The following is a 23541-nucleotide window of genomic DNA, read 5'->3' on the forward strand; positions in this document are numbered from 1 at the left end:
AAAAAATCAAATTAGAATTTTGTTAATATAGTAAATTTTTTCATATAAAATTTATTAATAAAGTAAAATTATTATTGATATTTATATTATATTATTATATTAATACAAGATTCTATGTACAATGATATAATAATTGTAAAATTTCAATTAATAATATATATTTTAATGTAAATTTAAATATAAATGGTTAAGTTTCGATATTCGATATATCGATTGTTAGGTATATTTCGATATATCGATCGATTTTTACATTTTATTATTACATTTTGTGATTCATGATGACGTTTAGAATAATGATTGGATCACAAATGAGGTTTATGTATAGATAAAATATTAAAAGAGGTGAAATAGAAAATATATAAATTAAGTGATCAATATTCTTTGTGCTCTTTATATATTTTTAACAATTTTTTTGATTGTACTTACTAATAATTTAATTATCAATCTTGTTGATTTATAAACAGTTATAATTTTTATTACAGTTGTACATTTTATTAAATAAAATTCAAGTGAACATATAATACAGTTATAATTGGATAGTAACAAGAACATTTTCATATTATAAACAAACTTATTAAACACTTCATTGTAGTGTTTATTAAAATTGGTTCAAAAATCTCTATTGCTTAAAATCTGTATATATTATTATTAAAATCACAGGTACAAAATTACGGAGCAGAAGTAAAAAATGGATTATTCTAACGGAAATGAATTTGAAATATCTTATTTTAGAACGAGTACGTAAATTAAAGTATATACAAAATATATGAAAAAATATACAAAAACATAACCTAAACATGGACTAAGATTTTTTTTTTATTAAATTTCACTTATTATTAGTAAATATTAATAATAAAAAAAAGAATTTAATTTATTCTATACAATGATTTTATTATTAAATAATTTAGATTTTTTTATTTAGTTGAAAAAGATTTTAATCAAATATTTAGTCTTATATTTTTAAATATAGAATAAAAAAAATATAATTAAAAATATAAAATTTGTTAATTTACTAATTTTTTTTTGTTAATTTACTAATAATTAATAAATTAACTAATTAGGTTAACATATTTTCATATAAATATTTTCACATAAATTTTAATCTTTGAATCTTTGAATCTTTTAAAGTATTTTAATTATATTTAATATAATTTAATATATTATTTTTTATTTAATATAATTTAATTATATCTTAAAAATTGCCATAGTATGGAGTGCTATTGCATCTATTGGGTGGTATTTAATTGCAATTGGAATCTCATTTTGGCTTGCATCTCCTTATATTCGAGAGAAATATTTAAATTGGAAACTAAGAAGGGACGAATTGGAATATGCAGCAAAATATCGTAAAAGTAAATGAACATACATATTATTATTTAAAATATATAAAGAATATAATATATATAAAAATACTTAATTTTATTATATATAGATCCAGATCTGTTGCAAGCAAGATTATTAGGTTTGGAAGCTTCAAGACAAAGGATGCAAGAGGAATATTATCAGAAATGTGCCATGTTAACAGAAGAAAAAGGAAAAGAAGTAAATTACAAATATTGATTTTAAATATGATGAAATATTTTTAATTATTATACTTATAAATATTTTTAATATTTTTAATTATTAAAAAAAAATATTTGTTTTATATTTTAGCAGAAAGAAAAGATAAAAGAAACATCAAAATTGACTTTGGACAGCAATGTCTTAGACTTTAGACTAGGAAAGAAAAATAATGATTTCACAGAAAAGAAACATAAGTCATTAAGAGAAGGTAAAATATAGATAAAATTAACTGAAAAATATAAAAAATAAAATCAATAATGAATTCATACAATTAATTGTTAATTACATTTGCTAATTACAGAATATAATCCATTAATGGGTGATGGTTCTAGAGGATATCGACCACCTAAACGTACTTGTTGTGGAAAGGGAGGTTGCGGGTAATTATATGTAAACTTAATCAATAGAATTTAATATTCTATCGATGAAACAAAATTATAAGTAATTATTAAAATATTACGTTTTGTTATAATAAAGTTATAAACTTATTAAACATAAATTTTATGATATTCTAAAATTATTTTCCATTTTCCTCTTTGTTATTTTGCTTCAGCTTAAGTTAAAATGAAAGGAAATAGGATAAGAGGAAATATGTACATAATTTTTTTTTCTTTCATTAAATTGTCAGGAATCATTGTCAAAAAAGTTAATAAAATATACGAATTTTTAACGTCACTTTTTCTTTGTTTTTATTAATAATCGTTACTCGTATATTATGTAACGTTTTCGTATATCGCTTTATATGTATATGTAGTACTTGACAATAATAATTATTACTTTTAAATTATCTACATTTGTGCGCGCGTGTTCGCCTGTATGCATATGTTACTAGTCTGCATCAATTTTATTAGCATTATTTTTTCTTTTCAATTATGATCAAAATGGACAATCACTCGCGTTGTCTCATAATAAATAAGTTATTGCCTACGAAAACGCTTACGAACGAACGATTTCTGTTTTTTTTTCCATGCGCTTTATTTACAAAACGTAAAGAAGATTTATGCTAAATCACTTATCAGCCTTTGTGTTTAAATTTAGACCTAATTGTAAGACCTAAAAAATGCAAGTAAGATTAAAACTTGTCGAATCGCCTTGTTCGGAACGTTTTATTAGATCTTTCGATCTAAAAGTTAATGATATGACGATTAGTGCGATGTGACTACAAAATATTTTGTTATTCTATAACGTCGATAATTTTCATCTGCCATAGAACAAAACGTCCAATTTTCGACTATTCAGCTATTGGCAGTGATCGATAAATCACTTACGAAAACTTCGTAAAATTTCTACGAATATAATTCAGTTCGAGAATTACATTCAATTTGGTTATATTTCACAAACGGAAAAACACTGATCTGTTTCTCAAGCATTCCGTTCTCTGTTTTAATTTTCCGTTCCTTGTTAGATAAATTTGAATGGTTAAATGCAGATGAGCGCAAGAACAAGCGTATAAGCATAGGAGTAATTTACGTAGAAATTAATTAAAGTTATGGACAATACGCTGATACAGAATGATAAAAAAAACAATAAAACGATGATACGTGGAATTGAAAACGAGGTTGTATTATTGACGATAAGGATAAAATTAAAAATAAAAAACGGACACTATACGCGGAAAAGAAAAATTCGTGTGTAAATCCCGATCCGTACGCGATCTTTCTTATTTTTGTCCAACTCGAAGGAGGGTTACGCGTAATATGATACAAACAGTATGAACCATCGTAACAATCGTGCAAATATGAGAAACTATAAAAATAACATCATTACTTTTTTCGCTTCGCAAATTGATAGGATGGTTCAGAATAACGCCAAGAATCGTTCACTCGCGATTCTATCGCGTAACGAGTAGTATCACGAGTTGTCGATCTTGGACGCGAAATATTTTCAGTATCTAAGTAAGTAACTACTATCGATCGAATTTTCCCGTATCGCGGGGAATTTCGAGTGCGAATTTATATACAGATTTGGAGGTGTTTGTCTGTTCTCCCAAAAAATCTATGTGCCTATAGAACGACCATTTACCAGTCATTGAAGTCCGACGAAGTTTGGCAAACTCAGCGTACAATCTAAACAGACTATCAGAGATAGTTTAGATATTATTACGGTGAATACTTAAAATATACGTTCTACGTAGCTACGTTTCTCTCTCTCTCTCTCTCTCTCTCTCTCTCTCTCTCTCTCTCTCTCTCTCTCTCTTTCTCTCTCTCGGTCGAATTTTATCGTTAACATTCTACAAAAACGAATGTTTTTCCTTTTTTTTTTTTTTAATTTGTTAATTATAAGTTTTTTTTTTTTTGTTTTGCTTCTCACCTTTCTGGATGGATTATACTTGTTATTTATACGTGCTACGGATTTACCAATTTCATTTGCGAACTTTCACTCGCGCGATATAATTTATACATATATCTATATTACATCAAATCGTATTTCCACATTTGGTGTACGTGGTTCCGGAATTATGACATTCGGCAGTGTGTTTACTGTTAGTATTCGTTATTCTATTTTGACATAACATTTGTTAATAAACGTTCAACGACCGCCGACTTACGATCTTTCCTTGCTTAAAAGAATAAACTAATTTTAATGAATTTGAGCGATTATTACGACGAATGTCTTTTACTCAATCTCAAATGTATTATTAAAACTATCGATTGGCGATTGCCTCGATGAATTTTTTCCCAACGTAAACAATAAATCGAAAGAATCGAACTAATAATTTGATTTAATTTGAAATTTTATATTATTCAAGATTGTTTTAATTTTTGTATCTGCATTTTTTTTTTATTTTTAATTAACGATTAAAATTGACGAATGATCATATATAGATGAATCATTTTGATTCATCACATTTTACGTTTATTTTATTTGGATGAATTGAACGAATGAATGAATTGAATCTAGACCAATACGGATTTTTTATTTTTTTTTGAGATTTGTGGCAAAAGACATTGGTCGATGATTACTCTTGATTGTTTCAATTGCTTATAGAAAAAAAAAAAAAAAAGAAAAGAAAAAAAGAAAAGAAGCTTATACACGCATATATACACACGCACGTAAGCGCATGTATGCATACATTCATACATTCATACGTACATACATACAAAAATTGCTCGATATGATATAATACTTCTTGCGCATCAGTCATGATTTCAATAATTTTTTGCCGCATGTACCCTTAAGAGCTATACGTATCGTTTAAGAAAAATCACGTGGCGATTGCTTCGCATTCACGCGACCAAGTTATAGAGTTTTTCTTACCACTTAGGAACGTTATATTCGAAAAATAATACAATCGCGCGAAATGTTTGAGTGGCGAAAATCTAAAATCTCTGAAAAATAAGTCACGCCACTTAGATTAATGAAAATCATCGCACGTGTGTGTACGCCGGATCATATTTCATAAACATTTCCTTCTCGTCGTACGTTTTTGCATCTTATCCGCTTTTGTGTCAAATCTTATGGTCGTCCAATGTGTATATTTTCTATGGCAGTGGATATATATATATATATATATTGAGCAAATAAAAAATTGAATAACTGAAAAAAATCGTCCGTTATTTCTTATGATATTTATCGAAAATATCGCAAAAGTATTATATATTGCGCAGTCACATTGAAACGCAGAATTCACATTCATTTATACTAGACTTAAAAAAAAGAATTGATAATTATTGGGAATAAGAATAGCATTGATTCCAATAATCTTAAAATATATTGCCAATATTTTGAAGAACTTTTTTTTATATATACATAACTATTGGCTTTAGTTTCAAAGATATTTTATTTGAATTAAATTTGAATTAGATTAGATATACAAAACTATACTTTCAATTATTTAAAACCTTAAATACAAAAGTAGAATATTTCAAAACGTATTTTCAATTATAAGTTTTTGAACTTATGGCTGCATTAAAAACATAAATGAATAAAATATTATAATGCATTAAAATATATATACATTTTTAATATTTATTTTCTATATTAACATAGGCAATAATTTAATCTAATTCAATAACTTTTTTTTACTAATTAAGTAAAAGAAGATCTAAATCTAAGATGAAATTACTATTTCATTTTTTTATAAGTTAGTATTAATTAAGCTAAAGAAATATGAATAAATAGATGCAGACATCTACATTAAAATCAAATTGTAATATAATTTAATCCAAATTATAATAACTTATGCAAATTTACATAATTGACATTTTTTGAAAAGTAGAAATAATTAATCTTTTAAGAGAATTTTGATCTTTATATATAATACATATTAGAGTTAATTCCTCTGTGTACATATTTATTTATGGTACACAGTATAAAAAATATTATATTTTTCTGATATCTTGGAAACTAAGGTCGAGCAATGATTATACGAATAAAGAAAACTTATTCAAAATGTTAATCTTAACAACATATTTCAAAGTTATTGATATCGCTATTATATTTTCAATAATTACCATAACTTATGCAAATTAAGAGATTAAATAGATCCACCGGGGGAGAGAAAAAATAAAATGAAAGCAGTTCGCATATCATAGATAGAAAGAAAGGGAAAACGCGACAAGGGTTAAGGAATATCACGGTTAACAGTTATTAATGTTTGGAAATATTGAGGACGTAATTAGCCCGCAAAAGGTACTTTAAGACTGTTCGCGATATTGTCGCGCGAGACGGCTACGATTCGTTGCGATCGAAGTCAATTGTTTCACATTATTTCACATTGGTAAATATTACCAGGGATCGATTCCATTTCATAAAATTAGCCATCACGAAAGTCGGCCGGCCGACTACACTCTATAGGAGCATTCGAATTTCCACCACCTACAAAAACGTTATTCAACTTGTTGTATCTTTGACTTCCAGAACTGCTGACTGTATTCGAGGCTGAGGAATTGTGCTGAGGATAGCCGCCGATTCTCGAGAAGCTAGGCACTTTATCTGAAAGAGAATAAAATAGATATCGATAATCGAATCTTAGGATGAGAGAGAAAAATATAAATTATATATAATGCCAACCTTTTCCACGGTTATGCCTCGACCTTTCTTGCGAGCTAACGCTTCCAGATTGCCTCGGGGGAATACAGGAATAATTACTATCACCGCTACTATAAGTCGGTGATGCAGTTCTAGTGTTTCTTCTACGTGGGCTCCTGCCATTTCTATTTCGAGATCCTGTTTTACCGTGAAGACAATTCACCGATGACGAAGCGAATTGATCGTTGTAGTCGATTGTGTTCCCATAGAGGCAACTAGATTCTGAACAGGAACAACAAATATCCGAGTGTGCGTTTGAATCGCAAGATTTTCTATCCCATTCATCGTTCTCGGGCTGATAATGGTTCTCCGTCGGATAATTATCTTCATCGTTCCGTCGATAGATTTCTTCATTTGCCATCGATCGTTCCGATCGAGAATCGGCTCGATTTACATGACTGTATGTAGAATCGTAATCTTCTAATGGCGAGTCATTTCGTTGACCATACAAAAGAGAACCACTTTCATATTCGTTCTCTTGATTTCCTTTATACGATTCATAACAATCGAATGACTGTGGAAATATAGGCAGTGCCGGTGGATTCGTTTGCGGGGGCAAACTTGTATATCTACTCTGCTGGTGAACGTTGTTTTGCGAATTTTCGAAAGATTGCGATTGTTGACCCGAACTATTCCAAATTGTATCCGAGCCTCCTAAATTGTTCATTACTCTAGTTGGTGGACTGGGCGGGCTTTGTGAATTTCTCGATCCAGAACCGGAACCAGATCCACCACCTCCGCCGCTGCCACTGCCACCGCCGCCACCACCACCACCACCACCACCTCCGCCTGCACTTCCAGAACCTAAACCAGAGCCAGAACCTGAATTCGAGCTCGTATTTAAACCTAATCCCAAAGCTAACCCTGCACCCGCCATTAGATCTAAATCATTTTGCCTTTCAATGCTTCTCTTCCCTAGGTGAGGACTAAATGCAGTTTGATGTTGATATTGTGGTTGCTGTTGCTGTTGTTGTTGATGCTGATAATGATGCTGATGCTGATATTGATGTTGAATTTGATGCGGATGATGGTGATGATGGTACTGGTATTGATGTTGGTGCTGATGATGCGTATGCGAATGTGTCCTGGAGGAACCGAGCGATCCTTCGAACGAGGGTGGATGTTCCGGCGGTGGTGGTAGCATATCGCACCAATTTGGAGGTTGATTCTCATTTGGTAACGGCATTCTATATTGATGGCCCGCTCTTCTTTGTGCTTCTGTATTATCATCTGCATTGTAAACGCTACTTGCATTGTCGCTGCTCGGAGACACGGTTGATTTGTTTCTATCTAAATTTGAATCTAAACTGGAATAATCGGGCTTGAGACAGGAATCGCTCGAATTCGATTTTCGACCGGTGGTTTCCACCGAATCTGGACTACGAGCAGGCATGCAGAGTGTAGTCGTTGCGTACGGTTCTGGTGGCGCTTGCAATTGTTTTCGAGTATTGTAAAATGTTGTTAAATTAACCTCAGCGTACTCCGACCCAGTCATTCCAACGATTCCAGGTGGGAGGCCAATTTGATTCTGATTACTCAATAGTTTCGTTTCGCAATCCTTATCGGTGGAGGATGCTTGGAGAGTATTGGTGGGTCTCCAACCACGCTCCAGCCACAGAGTATCTTTGTTCAATTGACAAATGTCATTAGCTGTACCAACGGGAACGTTCAAGTGACCGAGTTGTTTACTCATCGCTTGTCTTCGTCTGACGTAAACGGCGCCCAATAAAGCGGCAATAACGGTTAACACGACTGTTATCATTAAGATCAAAAACCAGGTTTCACTAACAACAGAAGCGTTTCTCTGACTCGGATCCGTTCGTGGTGGCAACTGTGTTAATTGTCCTGGATCCATATTTAAAATGGTTGGATTGGAAAACGGTCCTTGACCCACGCGGGTATATCCGGCAACACGTGCCGTATAAAGACCACCTGTCGTCAAACTGTTGATAATCACTGACGTCGTCGATGCATTTAAAGACATTTGTCCCAGAATCTTGTTACTACTATTGCTCTTGATTTGAATCTGATTGATAGAAAAACATAAAAGAATATACAACAAATAATTGAAAATGAAAAAGAAAATCTAACGTTCCATTCATTATTTTACCTTATATCCTAATAATTGTCCGTTTTGCGTACTTTTCGGCGGAGGAGACCAACGAACGAATGCTGATGTAATATTTATCATTCCGACATGAACATTTTCGGGCGCACCGGAAGGTATATCTTCTAGTGTGGTCGCTAGTTTTACATTGCTCGGCCTCCCTTCAATAGTCTTGAAAAAAGGAACTAGAAAAAACTCGTAACGTGTGTATTTGTTTAGGTTGGTCAACACGTAACTAGTTGCTCCGGCGTTCAGCACAGTGACCATTCGATATTCCGGTTTCTCGGATACTTCACGGTATCTTATATACAATCCTTCGACCAGATCGGCTGCTCCAAGTATCTAAATGTTTATAGGACAAATACAACATGGAGAAAAATTAATCGCAATATGAGAAAAAGATGCGAGATTTGAGAATGTGAATATTTTAATACACTTTCGACAAACAATAATTTCAGTGTTATTTCAACAATCATTTTAACACGTATTTACTTACGTCCCAAACAATTTTCACACTGGTGCTACTTAAAGGCTGAACATCCTTCAAGTAAAGAATCTCACTGTTGAGACGATCTCTTGCGCGAATCAATTCAGTTTGAGGAATCGCGTGTTGATCAAGATTTGTAGTACGCGCAACATCCGAGAATGGACCAGGAACAGAAAGACCTTGATTATTTCGAGCACGAACAAGGAATACGTAACTCGTATCAGGTGTGAGATTTGTTACCTATAAAAAATAAGATTGTAATTAATTGAAATAAGAAGATAGAATTGTTTTTTTTAAATCTAATATATGTATATCTATACTATTATAGATAAATCATTGCTATTATAGATATATAAATATGATTACTACAAGCAATATCATTTTAAAAATTTAATTTCAATAAAAAACAATAATATTTACTTATATATATTTTTAATCAATGAATTATTATTTGGAAAGATCATTTTTAGCGATTGAAATAACTTTCATCAAATTTCTCTTCTGTAGCTTATCCAATGTTAATTTTGTAATGTATATTTTTAAAGATTTTATTGTTTGAAAAAATTTTGCAATATAAAAATAAATAATAATGTTTTGATACTGAGTTAAAAAAAATATGGTTAAAAGGATTAATATCAGTTACATTATTTAATTTTTTCTATTATTACTTTACTTTTATATATCATTATAATAAATAAGAACTTATTTGCAATTTTCTAATAACAATTGTTTGTTTGTATATATTATCTTTTATATTTAATTTTTTTAAACTATAATTTTGGCAACAATTATAGAAATTTTTTTATATGAGAATTTCTTAAATTATAAAAAATAAAAATTTAAAAAAATTTTATCTAATATTAAAAAAGTTCTCTATTATTATAATACTGAATATTATTCAATGAATAGTATTATATTAATAAACTAACTAATTAACTAAACCTAATAATTTAGTAGTTTTATTATTATATTATCTTATAAAATTTTTTCTAATAAATGTTCAAAAATTATTTGTTTCCATGATTCGAATGTTACAGATTTTAAAATATTTTGTTCCATAAGAATAATGATTTCTTAAAATCTTAACGATAACATTTCTTTTCATAATAATTTCATAGAATGAATAAATATTTTCTCAAAGAATATATATATATATATATATATATATATATTATATATATATAAATTTAGACAAATTCAAAAAATGAAAACTTTAATTTCAATTCCAATTTCTATCATTAGGTTTTTAAAACGATATTACTTATTGGATAATTTAATACATGCGTATTCTTACAGTATAAATATCATCTGTTATCTCTGTTCCAGCGACGATCCAACTGGTCTTTGGATTAGTAGCAAAATATTCAACCGTATAATCGATTATCTTGCTAGCACCTTCGTGTCCTGGACTCCAAGTGAGCGTGACCGTACTACTAGTAGTATTTACTATTCTTGGTTTACTTGGGTTTTCGGGAAGTGCTGATACATCTGGTATGATGCTATGATAATTTGCTCCAGGGCTAATCGTTAAACTAGCTATCCACGAAGTATTCCCAGATTCGGAAGATGCAACGCATTTATATATTCCGCTGTCGCTTAATTGAAGATTTTTTATAGAAAGAGTGCCATTGCTAGCGATTGTAAATTTATTATCGCTACCGATTCGCACAAGTTCGTCCTCTTTATACCATCGGATTTTCGGAGTAGGTCGTCCAAATACACGACACGGCATAGAAATATCACTCTTCGGAGGCAATGTTTGATTCGTAGGTCCGATCTCGATTACAGGTGGTGGAACTTCTTCAACCGATGTAACCTAAATTTTTAATCATATATAATATTTTATATCAATTATCATGACTTGGCGAATATCAAAAATAGAAAATTGAAGATTGGATCAATATCGATTAACGATCACGAAGAATACATCATATATTCAATACGTTGAAATAATACCTGAAGAAAAACCGTAGCTGTGCTCGCGCCAGCTTGACTGATCGCGCTGCAAACGTAGTGTCCTTCGTCTTTTCCAAGGACACCCTTTATATGCAAACTTCCATCATCTGTGATTTTGTAACGACTTTGATATTCATTTCCAGGGAACATCAATTCTTGAGACCCTTCCCGAGTCCAGAAGATCGAAGGCTTTGGCGCACCACGAGCCGCACAGGAAAACGAAACATTTGATCCGATGCTGACTATCTCGTCTTTTGGAAAACTGCTGAATACTGGTCTCGCTGGAAAATGAAAGAATGTGAATAAAAAGGTAGAAAAAAAAAAAAAATGAAAGAAAAGAAATGAAACAAAGGAAAGAAAGGAATACTATAAATTTTTTGCTCACAATGTACTGTCAAAGTTGCACTCGCTGATATAGCACCGACACCGTTTTCAGCATCGCAAATATACGTCCCTTGATCCTGTGACGTCACTCTTTCGATCCGTAAACTTTTATCGTCTAAAATATGTGCTCGTCCAATTGGCATTTTCCCGTCGTTTCGTCGCCAAAGGATCTCGGGCGGAGGATCGCCGCCCACGCGGCAGGCGAATTCAGCAGTCTGGTCCGCTAAGATCGTTTGATTCGCAGGAGTTGACAAGAAAAATGGTTTCACTAATGAGAAAAAGCAAACAGAGAAATATAAATCTATGTCTAAAAATAAATCTATCCATTTTTATATATGTATATATAATTTAGAGGATCGATTTTAGGGATTAAAACAGATATAAAAATTGATGTATAAAAAATTGAGGTTTATTTATTATGTTATAAATGATATGTTTAGATGAAACGAGAATAATAGAAATGAATAATAGAAACGAGAAAAATAGAATAAAGACTTCTTTGTCTCCGTTATATCTTTATCGTATTCTATTCTCTTTCACGCCTACTTCATGTGTTCTCGGCAACGCATTGATATTTTCATCAAACGCGAACTATTAAATTATTTATAATTTAATAAATGAAACTATTTTATGTATTTTTTGTGTTTGTTTTTACTTCTAAAATCGACTCTCAAAAAATATCCCGAAATGTATTAATACCACAGCCACGAATATGTTAATATACTGTTTTATTTAAACAGATATTTACTCACCGTGAACCGTCAATGTTGCCACGGCAGATTCTTTCACGCCTACCATGTTCTCGGCAACGCACTGATATTTTCCCTGATCCGTTTGCCGAACATCCGAAATCATCAAATTTCCTCCATCAACCAAAGTGATACTATAACAAAACAATATCCGGGATTATTTTTAAATATAATTGATACAATATACATGATATAATTTAATTTTATAATATTTTAAAATTTAAAATGAAATAAATGTACGAGGTGAACGAAATAACTTGAACAATTTGAATATATGAGTTAGTTTTATTGACAGAAAACATATTGTAGATAAAACTTGAATAGGATATAGAGAGAAGATAACTGCCATGTCAATACTTTCTTTGCAAACATATTACATGTCATACAGATATTATATATAGGTCAATTTTATTTTTTTTTTTAAATGGAATCATATAATTTTCAATTCGGTTTCGAAAAATGTATATATTTTAATATTACTATTAACTGTTTTTTATATAATTATATGTATTTGCATATAATATAATATCTATTTTGTTTATATGTATACATCTATTTTCAATAAAAAATTATCAATTTAACTTATTTTAACTCTATAAAATTTATCATATGAAAGACAAAAAATATGCGAATATACATTTTAAAATGAAAATGTTATAATTTGAATTATTGAAAATTGTTAACGCCTTACGAACAGAAATAATGGCATTACTAGTAATGAAGAATGAAGAATAGCAATCAATATTATTGTTCATCAAATTGTAAATTTACACGTATATTTTTATTTTTCTTCTTTCAAATAATAACTTTTTAAATAAGATTGATCATAAAATATTTTTAAAATTTTTTTTCAAAAATAGATTAATATTTTTTTTAAAATTCCAAAAATTACTATATTAAAAATTATATAAATCTATTTAAAACAGTAAGTTTTCACATGATTTCTACATTTAAAAAAATTGAACATTAAATTATATCTCTTTCTACAATTTTTATTTAAAAATTTTTTTTGTATTATCAAAACTAAAAATAAATATGTTCATAATATATATAATATATAATATATATATATATATATAATATATAATATATAATATTATATAATAATAATTATATAATAATATAACTATATAAACTAATTAATATAAACTAAATTATATAATAATATAACTTTATATAAACTATATATAATAATTTGATTCTTTTAAATATCTCGCTAGTTTTCAATAAAAAAAATGTTTCAGATAAAAATTGAATGGTTTTAAAAGATATATTTTAATATTTATATTATTCTTTTCTTAATGATATTGATATTTAAAAAATTTTTCCAAATCAACTTTATTTTTTAAATAAAATCACGTAATTTTTCATGTACTTGTCAAGATATTTATATAAAAAGTATTAAGCTAGTTATGTCAAGTTATGTCAAAAAATCATTGGTTTAGAAAATATTTGAATTTTGTAAACTTATTACAACAAAAACAGCAAAATATTATTTTATGTTTTCTTTATTTTTCATATAATAATTATTTTTTTTATTTTTTAGTAAATGTTTTTTTCAATCAAAATTTGAATTAAAATATTTTAAATTAATGATTAAATATTGATTTTTCGACATAGACATAATTATGGATTAATATTTTCTGAATTGGAAAAAGTAGGCTTTTCGAATAGATAAATAAAAATGAATATTTTTATTTCTTTGAATAACAAATAATATAAATAAGAAATAATATTTATTTGTAATTTATAATATAATTTATAAATATAAATAATATTAAACAAAATAGTAAATTTTCAAATAATATTTATTTATTGAAATATTCAACATTTAATATTTTGTTTCAAATTATTTCAAATTATTCAAAATATTTTATTGTAAGAAATAATGAGTTGTATTGATTTAAAAAAATGATTCATTTAAAAAATATGTATAAAAATATATAAGTCCTTTACATATTATCTTATGAACAACTAATAATATCAAAATATACACTCCTTAAAATCATTTACCTTTTGTTTCACATTTAATATCATTATAAATGAGCGAAATATTTCAAGTAATTAAATATATTAAAATAATTAAATATTTATTATTTTGTTTACTTTGTATAAAGGATAGATATATATTTATTCAATTCAATTTTATTTAATACAAATATACAATAATAAATTAATAAAAATTTGTTAAATTTAATATTAAAAGAATTTCTCAATATCATTATTATTTTTTCTCATTATTAATTCCAATTAAATAGAGTACATATTACCGTTTAGTAGTTTCCAAATCTATCGTATGACCATTTCTTTTCCAATGTAATGTTGGCTCTGGATGACCTCGGGGTGGACCACACTCTAATAATGCAGTCTCTCCGGCTGCGACTCTTGTGTTTTGAGGTTCTGCACGAAATTCATCTCTCAACACTGTAACAAATAAAGTGAGATAACTGTTCGATTAAATAGATTATAGATATTTTCGTTTATAAGTTTATAAGAAGTTTATAATTCAATAATGTTTTATACTTAATATTTTTCTAACAATTTCTAATCGTGTTACAAAACAAAAATTATTATTTTGAAATGAAATACATATTTTTAAAAAATTTTTAAAATTATAATATTATTTGCACGAAAATCAAAGAAAATAAATACAATGTATAATATTTGTATTGATTATTAAGTTTTTTTATTTTATAAATTGTAATAATATTATATCAAAGATAATCAATTTTAAAATAAATTTTAAATATTAATTTATTTATTCTCTTAAAAGTATAAGACATTTATCTTATTTAATTTCAAAAATAATATTTTAAATTTGATATGATGCTTGATTTTGTGAGATTCTTCTATAAACTTTGTGAAAAACCTTGAGAAACAACTCAGCAAACAACACTTGAAAAATAAAATATTTTTACTTTCAATTAAATGAACAATATCACGTCTACAAAATATTTTTAAATTACTGTAGTAATAAAATAATAAAATAATAAATAATATAAATAATAAAAAATAAAATAAAATAAAATAAAATAAAATAATAAAAATAAAATAAACAATAAAAATAAAAAAATAGTTATAATTAATTAAACAATTTAAAAATAAATTTATCTTTATTTTTTTTTAAATAATGCAATGAAACTAATTTTATGTTTATTTTTATTACTTCATGAAAAACGTTTTAATAAAACAATTTTATTTTGAACAAATATAATTCCAAAATATCAATCGATACAAAATTTAAAAAAATAGTAGTTCAGAAAGAATGAATTTAAAATTTTAATTCTGATATTTATTTGGTTTCTGAGATAATAAAAAATAATAAAAAATTTCGATATTACACATTAAAAGTTACATACATAGACATTATTGCCTATAATTCAAATGTTACTAACACTTAAATACAACAATTTTCACTATACTTATCGTCACTATACTTACTTAATAATCGTCATCGATTATTAAGTAACCGATAATATATAATTGCATTAGCTTTAATATCTATTATATAATATTTACAATTCAAAAACTTGATTACTCATTCTCAAGAAATTTAACTTACAAAATATCAGATACGATGTCTTTCGTAAGAATAAAAAAATACTAATTTGCAAGTAAAATCATTTGATATGCAAATGTGACGATTGCTATTTTAAGCACGTTTCGAATAGAATCGATCCCGTAATGAGTATTGGATTAGAATTAAAAGTCTCTCTAAATCGCCAATATTTACGACTTTTGGAAGAAACTGAAAGTTTTATATGTAATATTTCATTAATAACAAATTTGATTAGATAAAATATTAGATAAAATATTAGATAGACTTTTATACCAAAAACGATTATATTAATCGCATTTATATAAATAGAATTCAATGTATAATCTGAAATTTTTTTATTAATATCTCAGAAATTAGAGAATATACAAAGTTGAAATTTTATATTTGTATTTGTATCTCCTTTCTTTCCTAACACTTCTCCAAATTTTATATTCGATCGACTATTGAGGTCTTGAAACTTTTATCTTTATTTTATGATAAATAAAAATAAGAAACATAATATTTGGTATATAATATTTAGAATATAATATTAGGTTTATAAAATTTTTTTATTATTATTTGAAATTTTTTCACACGTAAAACAAATTTCTATTAATAAAAAAAACAAATAAATTATATTTTAAATATATTGAAAAATAGAAACGAAATAAATAATTCGTATAAAACAATTAATTAAAAGTAGAGGATGAATCATGAGATTGCAGGATACCATGCTCGTAAACTCATCCTAGTCCTTTCTCTTTGATCGTTTCGGTCTCCAGTCGATGATGAGTCACGCGACGTAGTCGGTGTATCGGCTAAGCCGTTCCGCTCTGTTTGTTCATCGTTAGCACCATACAAACAATTCTACACTCGTGTGGTAGTTTGAACAGCTTTTCATCTACTTTTTAACGCTTTTCCGACCTTCCTTCTTTTTCGTTCATTCCATTTTTCCATACATGTATTTCCGCGATATCAATTTTCCCTCAACGATCGAAGAAACAGCAAACATAGCTAAATAACGTCTAATTACAGACAAAGAATTGAAATTTTTTTATTGTTCGATTACTCGTTCGATTACTCTACAATCACCGATTTGATTTACCACTAGCGACCACCAGATGGCCGATGCGTAGGTAATAATAAATTTTGGTTCGAATGAAGATTGATAGATGGCGGGAGAAAGAAAGAGCGATAACTAGGGAGGGGCGTTGAAAACTATGAAAGACCGTACAAACTCAGAAAGAAGAAATTGGGAAGGGAGAGGAGGGTGAAGTTCGTGCGTAGTCAAACAACCTCCAATTAACGGACGCTAGATCTGGAGCGAAAGAATTGAAGGGTTCTTGGATCTCCCGTCTCACCCCAGCCGTCTTTTTTGCTATTCTCACCCCTGCCGGTCATATAACCCCTCAGGCTTTTTCGCGTGCCGCAGGAACCAACTAATGAGAGCAGCAGGCGCGCGTTCCCTTCATGCTACGCGTGTACGAACGAGACAAACGACTATGCCTGTTAGACCGTGCGGGAGTAGCACCATCTGCGCGAGACGACTACTTCAAAATCGGGGTAGCTCTTGTTACAAGATGGATAGAATGATGGTGTATGCAAACGACTCGAATGATCGCAACAACCTGTGACCATTCTTCGTTAAAGTGGAACCGTTACGAACGTTTCGTCTCGAAACATTTATCGTAACATATAAAAAATTTATCGAGAAATCAAGTAATTTGGTTTTCGAATTACATCCATTGAATTTATTTGATATATATTCGATCATTTTTTTCATTCGTAAAATTTTTATTATTTCTTTTAAGCTCTGTCTTTATAGATAATCATGCATAAATAGATCAATTACAAATAGATTGCACGATAACATTTTCTTCGGTTCTGGAAATTGTAACATTTTACTTTTTTTGAATATATATTTCTGGATTAACAGAAAGATTTTTAGCTATAGTTATTTATTAAATTTTAGCTTTTTAGTTATATATTAAATTTTTTATTTTATTTTAGTAAAACTATATTCTATATAAATATTTTATGGTATTCTGATATTTATCAACTTTTTTTTTATTTTTCATCTATGGATTTTAAATAGAATAAAATGATAATACATGATCTGGTTTGTCTTTTGATTTAATATATATTATAGAAATACGCGAATCTAAGATTTTCGATACATGTATAAAATATATACACATTATGTAAAAGTATTAAGATATTTGTGAAATATCTTTGAAGAGCTAAGAGCTAAAATAAAAATTAATATACGAAAATATTGATTGAGATTTATTTTAAAATTTGCGTTAGACACCGAATGAAACCGCTTTATCTCCTTCATATCACATCCCGTTTTTGTCTCACTTCATTTAATGCGAATTTAAATTATTTATAATTTAATAAATAAATCTCAAGCGAAATTTTTCCATACCAACATTTGTTCATTTTAATTTTTAAAATTGAAACCCTCCAAAAATGTCTCACGAATATATTAACATTTTGTATATGTTCATAGATACCGACTCTAGAGTATAGATGAATTGAATCATGGTACAGTGTAATATAGTGTATAATAACGGACACAAAGAGAATATCATGGTTGTCTTTCAGATAGAGAATATTTTTTTGTATCGGTGTTTTTCAATGCCGTATAGGTATTCGGTATAATTAAAGAGTATAAACAAAATAAACACAATGGTACAAGGACCGGTTAGAAAGGGCGAGAAGCAGTGGCAGCGGTGGCATTGCCTACGTAAAAGGGATATTCGCTCGGTAGGTAAGAGCGTATTCAATGCAAATGGCCACAGGGCTATCTTCGTATGGGTATACGTTAGTATGCTTGCATGTTGTATACTTCTCTGAGACTCGATGCCTTGCCGAGAGTTTCAGCAAGAGTCTCGAAAGGTGACCGCTGCTTGTACTTGTATACAGATATACGAGAGTATATCCGTATACGGGTAGCTGATCGCGAATCCATACACACATAAGGTAGGCGTAAGTAGGCGTCTACTTCGCAAACTACTTATCGGGTGGTTCTTCGATTTTGAATCAAACCATGCGCAGTATGTAAAATTTACATCAAAACTTTGTGTATATTATTTATCATCATTTCCAAGTTATATCTCATCGAGATACTTAAAATTTTATCTTACGTAAATTTGCTTAGTCGATTTTGTTAAAAATCCTTTTTATTTTTAATTTCCTTTTTATTAGTAAAGTCGAACTTTGATAACTCGAATTTTAAAAGAAAAGGTCAATTCTTCGAGTTGAATATGAAAGTTTCATCTTATAGAAATAACGAATAAAAATTTAACATAAAAACTGTGTAAAGTTTAATGTCTTTCCAATTATAAAAACTTATTATAAAAACTTAAAGAAAAAAAATTCGTAAATTACATTTTTTATTTTTGATACAATTGAAGAAAAAAATATATTATCGAATGATTGATTTAGATGATTCATTATTGCTACTTGTAGAAGTAGCAATCATAAAGGTTTGATTTATAAAAATAATCGAATTCGAATTGCAGAAATAAAATAATGCATGTAATACGTAATTTAAGTTAAGTAAGATTATATTTCGATTTGTATATACGTATAAAGGTTATTTTAACGAGCGAAAGGGAATGAACAAAATTCTAATCTTACACATAGAAATCTTCGAGCATAGAGTGTACACTTTAGAGTGTGAATGCGAGAATAACATTCTTGTTACGAAAATGGAGACTACTACTTTCGTATGTTCTAGAAACAAGTAGTATGTATGTACGTATATGGTCTCTTCATTTCTTATGTTTCTTCATTATTTTTATATATTGTACATATATATATGAATATAAAATATTCAATTTTATATATATGTAGAACTATTCAATATTTAATGATAAAAGTAATATTTATTATATGTAAATTTAGATCTTAAAATTACTTTAATACAACTTGGATAAATAATTAATAGTGTTTTATCAATTATTTTATTGTAAAGAAATAAATTATTTTTTGTAATATAATGATTATAAATTTTTAATAATAAATTTGTTTTAATAAATTTGAATTTTTTATAAAAATTTTAAATTTAATATAATATATAAAATTTAATAATTACATGAAAAGAATTTTTAAAAAGATTCAATTAAAAGAACAAGCAATGTAAATGGGAAAAATTTTAATTGTGAAATATGGATATAAAAAAATATATACGATTATATATAAACGATAAAAATTAATAATAAATATAAAAAATTATATATTTTAAAATCAATTATAAAACGACAAATTGTATTGAATTTGTTGAAAAAAATTTTTATCAATTTTTATCATTATTATTATTTTTGGTAATTATCTAACTATTTTATTATTTTAAAAGTTTTATTAAGAAATCAATTATTTACAATAATTTAAATATCAATTTGTATATATATATTAATAATATTAATTATTATCATTTATAAATTTATCGATTACAATTTTGTCTATTTATTTGCATTGATTGAATTGATATACGATGGGCGATTTTGAATATGGGTAGATATATATGATATATAACTAATGTCAATATATCAAAAATTTTATTAAATTTTATAAACTATATCTATATATCTATAAATATTTAAATATATATATATAATATTTATTAATATTTCATAAATAACATTTGTAGATAAAAATCTAATTCATGAATTGATTCATCAATTAAAAAAAATATTATTGCTTAAATATAATTGTTTGTGTCTATATTAATTAGATCGAAATCAAATTATTATAAATACTTCCGATCCATTTTTTAAATACTTTTTTTTTAAATAAATAATAAACTATAACAAATATAAAAAATGTTAAAAAATTATAGTTTAAAATACATTAAAATTTTTATTTTAAAAATCATTTTAAAAATATCATTATTAAATTATCATTATTTTAAAAATATCATGTAACAAATTTTAAAATATATCGTTAACCGAAAAAGGTTGGGAAACACGGGCTATGCAAGTACGGAGAATAAGTACTTGTGCGTAGATTGATTGTTTCCTTTCTACTTAGAACTCATTGCTCTCGTTACAATTATTTTAATGATTCCGAGTGGACGATGTGATAAATTCATAAGAAAATTCGAAATGTTTAAGATTGTCTACGTGTTGACGCAGGAATTGTCGGTGCAGCAGAGTTGCTTGCGACGCGCCAGTCTGGTCCGGTATGCCCACGGATTCGATATAAATAGACACGAGTGTGCAGCGTTCGTGCCCTCGTGTGACTATTCGATAGACAACCATTGGAGACCAGACAAAGTTGTTGCCTCTTAGCTGAGGTAATTAATATTTATCCCTAACATACATACTATATATATCCTACTGGCCAAAGATTCGAATCGATAATGTGTTCCATAAATGCAAGAACATAACCTCAAGTTAGATTAGAATATTGTAACTTTAAAAGATTTTTTTCGTGAAATGTATATCGATATAAATGAAATTACTATTAACGCTAGTTTATAATAATAAAAAAAAAAGATTGTTGCAATTGAAAAAATAATTCCAAATTTTTGACAAATTATATAATATATATAATCATATGTAAATATTATATATGTAAATGTTATGTATATATACAACATAAGTAACCATTTTTCTTGTGATTTTTTTTTTTTAAATCGATGTCATAGATATTACACTGTTCTTTTTAGATATTCGTTTGATATTGAAGATTCTCATACGTGTATCTTAAACCCATTAATAGATCCGGTCCATCGTGATTCTCCGTTCATGAAGTTAATGTCTTTGACCAATTTCGACAGAAGAAAGGAAGAGGGGAAGAAGTTTATACGACAGCAGATTCGATTTAACTGTCGCATTTGAATTCACGAAATCCCGTTAACACGCACACTCTATCTTGGTAAAATACGCGTTACGTATGGTACCTGCCTATACGATACCGTGACCGTTCGCTTAACATTTAAATTGCATCGTTTCTGTCTGGTTCCTGTCACATGGAGTCCCTGATTTCCCTAAGCCGGACGAGCGATACAATTCACGTCACACGCTACCCGATCTTACGGCTGGTATATTTCCTTTAATTTCTTTTTTTTTTAATTTGAATTTTTATATAACATAAGTGTATTCGTTATAATTCGTTTCCACGCTTCTTTGCGTTATCACTTTCCCAAATAATGTTATAACGGTTGCAAAAATATTATTAGATTTTTAAGTTTAATGTAAACAATCTTTATTTTACCGAGTATATGCAATAGTAAAATGTATTTTTTCGCTATTTTATTTTGCTCTGCATTTTGAATTATATGAAAATTGAATTTTTTTTTTATTTTCTGTATGATATCCTTATTAGGAAAAAGCAAATTAAATTGATTAAATTTGTAAAGATCATACAGAACTTTCTAACTTTATTGATATGTTAAAAAGCATATAAAACTTGAGATATTTCAATAAATTTTCATTTTTAATCGAAATATTTCAATATATTTTTAATTAAATATTTTCTCTGTGATGAAAAATAAATTAGACTTAATTGTAGATTCTTGAAAAATATACAGGGCTTTTTAACATTAACTAAAAACTAAAAAACGGATAAAAATTGAAATATTTCAACACATTTTCAATTTACTTTCAACCGAGATGTTTTAATATATTTTCAATTTAACATTTTCTCTGTGATATTCTTATTAGAAAGAATAAATTTTAGATTCTTAAAAAGCATATAAAATTTTATTCAAAATTTTAAAAATGCACACAACTTGAAATATTTCAATGTATTTAATATCTCCTGTATAACATTTTTATTAGAAAAAATGAATTAGATCTGATTTTACATTTCTAAAAAACAAGTCTTTTTATCTTACTTAAATAGAAAAATAAGAAAATTCTAGACAAAAGAATTTTAAATAAAAAGATAATATATTTCTTTATATTATTAATTTTCTCGAATAACTAAAATGACCATCGATAGGAAAAATCAAGGGAGGGAGTGGGAACATACAAGAGGATTGATAGGAAAGAGGAGGGGAATACGAGTCGAAAGTGACTCTCCTCCTGGTTCAGGCAACGTCGCGAGGGTACTCGATTACTCAATTAAACCGTAGTGTCGGTAGGCGTGGCAGTTGGACATACTCACGCACATATATCACAGAGGTACATCGCATACTGGGTAGAAACGGGATTTATACTACGTGCATACGGGAGTGAAGGAATATGTCTGATTACTACCCCTATGATGCTTACATGGATGCAAAAGAATATCAAAAAGGATGCATATAGTTAATTAATTCTATATTGCATAAAAAGTTGTTTTTTTCAATGTGTATAAATAATGTGTATTAATATTTCATTCAGAAATTTATGGAATTTTAAATTTATATAAATTTATATAATATTTTATATAAGATATAAACATATAAAACATAATTGTAATAATAAAAAGTTATATGATAATTTAAATTTTTTCAAATCATAACAGCGTTATTAATGTAGTATTAATAATGTATATATAATCAACAATTATATTTCTTTTTAAATGAAAAAATATATTCTTTTGCATAAGGAATCGTCCTCTTCTTATTATAAAAAAAGAGAGGGAGAGGATAATATAATCGAAAAGAAAATTAATTTAGGAGATATTTTAATTCAAATTTTATAAAATTTATCATATGAAAGAAACATGTAATACTTATCTATTCTCCCTTCTTCATTTTTCGCATATCATTTAATGCAAGTGTTTCGAA

The 23541-nt window shown here is 27.6% G+C and overlaps 2 protein-coding genes across 4 annotated transcripts in view; one reads left to right on the forward strand and one right to left on the reverse strand.

Moving 5' to 3' along the window:
- Window positions 1-292: 292 nt before the first annotated feature.
- LOC550975 lies at window positions 293-9034 on the forward strand. 3 transcript variants are annotated; one of them, XM_026445942.1, is made up of 7 exons: window positions 293-342; window positions 483-737; window positions 1209-1352; window positions 1433-1542; window positions 1654-1771; window positions 1865-1943; window positions 8921-9034. In XM_026445942.1, exons 2-7 carry the CDS (start codon window positions 689-691, stop codon window positions 8934-8936), a joined length of 516 nt encoding a protein of 171 aa, XP_026301727.1. In that variant the 5' UTR covers window positions 293-342; window positions 483-688; the 3' UTR covers window positions 8937-9034. The 3 variants fall into 3 exon arrangements, with proteins under 3 accessions (XP_026301727.1, XP_026301726.1, XP_016772564.1); XM_026445941.1 differs by lacking the exon at window positions 8921-9034 and adding an exon at window positions 6424-6463; XM_016917075.1 differs by lacking the exon at window positions 8921-9034 and having other exon boundaries at window positions 1865-2062.
- The window catches only part of LOC412739 (roundabout homolog 2), a 45156-nt gene continuing 27431 nt past the window's right edge, over window positions 5817-23541 (reverse strand). Inside the window, exons 3-11 of the mRNA XM_396192.7 lie at window positions 14548-14701; window positions 12281-12411; window positions 11530-11796; window positions 11145-11425; window positions 10483-11004; window positions 9198-9428; window positions 8705-9043; window positions 6577-8620; window positions 5817-6498 (exon numbers count right to left, since the gene is read on the reverse strand). Of these exons, the coding sequence (XP_396192.5) occupies window positions 6320-6498; window positions 6577-8620; window positions 8705-9043; window positions 9198-9428; window positions 10483-11004; window positions 11145-11425; window positions 11530-11796; window positions 12281-12411; window positions 14548-14701 (4148 nt within the window). The 3' untranslated portion in view covers window positions 5817-6319. The remainder of the gene's footprint in view (window positions 6499-6576; window positions 8621-8704; window positions 9044-9197; window positions 9429-10482; window positions 11005-11144; window positions 11426-11529; window positions 11797-12280; window positions 12412-14547; window positions 14702-23541) is intronic.

Source organism: Apis mellifera, linkage group LG16 (assembly GCF_003254395.2).
Source record: "Apis mellifera strain DH4 linkage group LG16, Amel_HAv3.1, whole genome shotgun sequence".
NCBI lineage: Eukaryota > Metazoa > Arthropoda > Insecta > Hymenoptera > Apidae > Apis > Apis mellifera.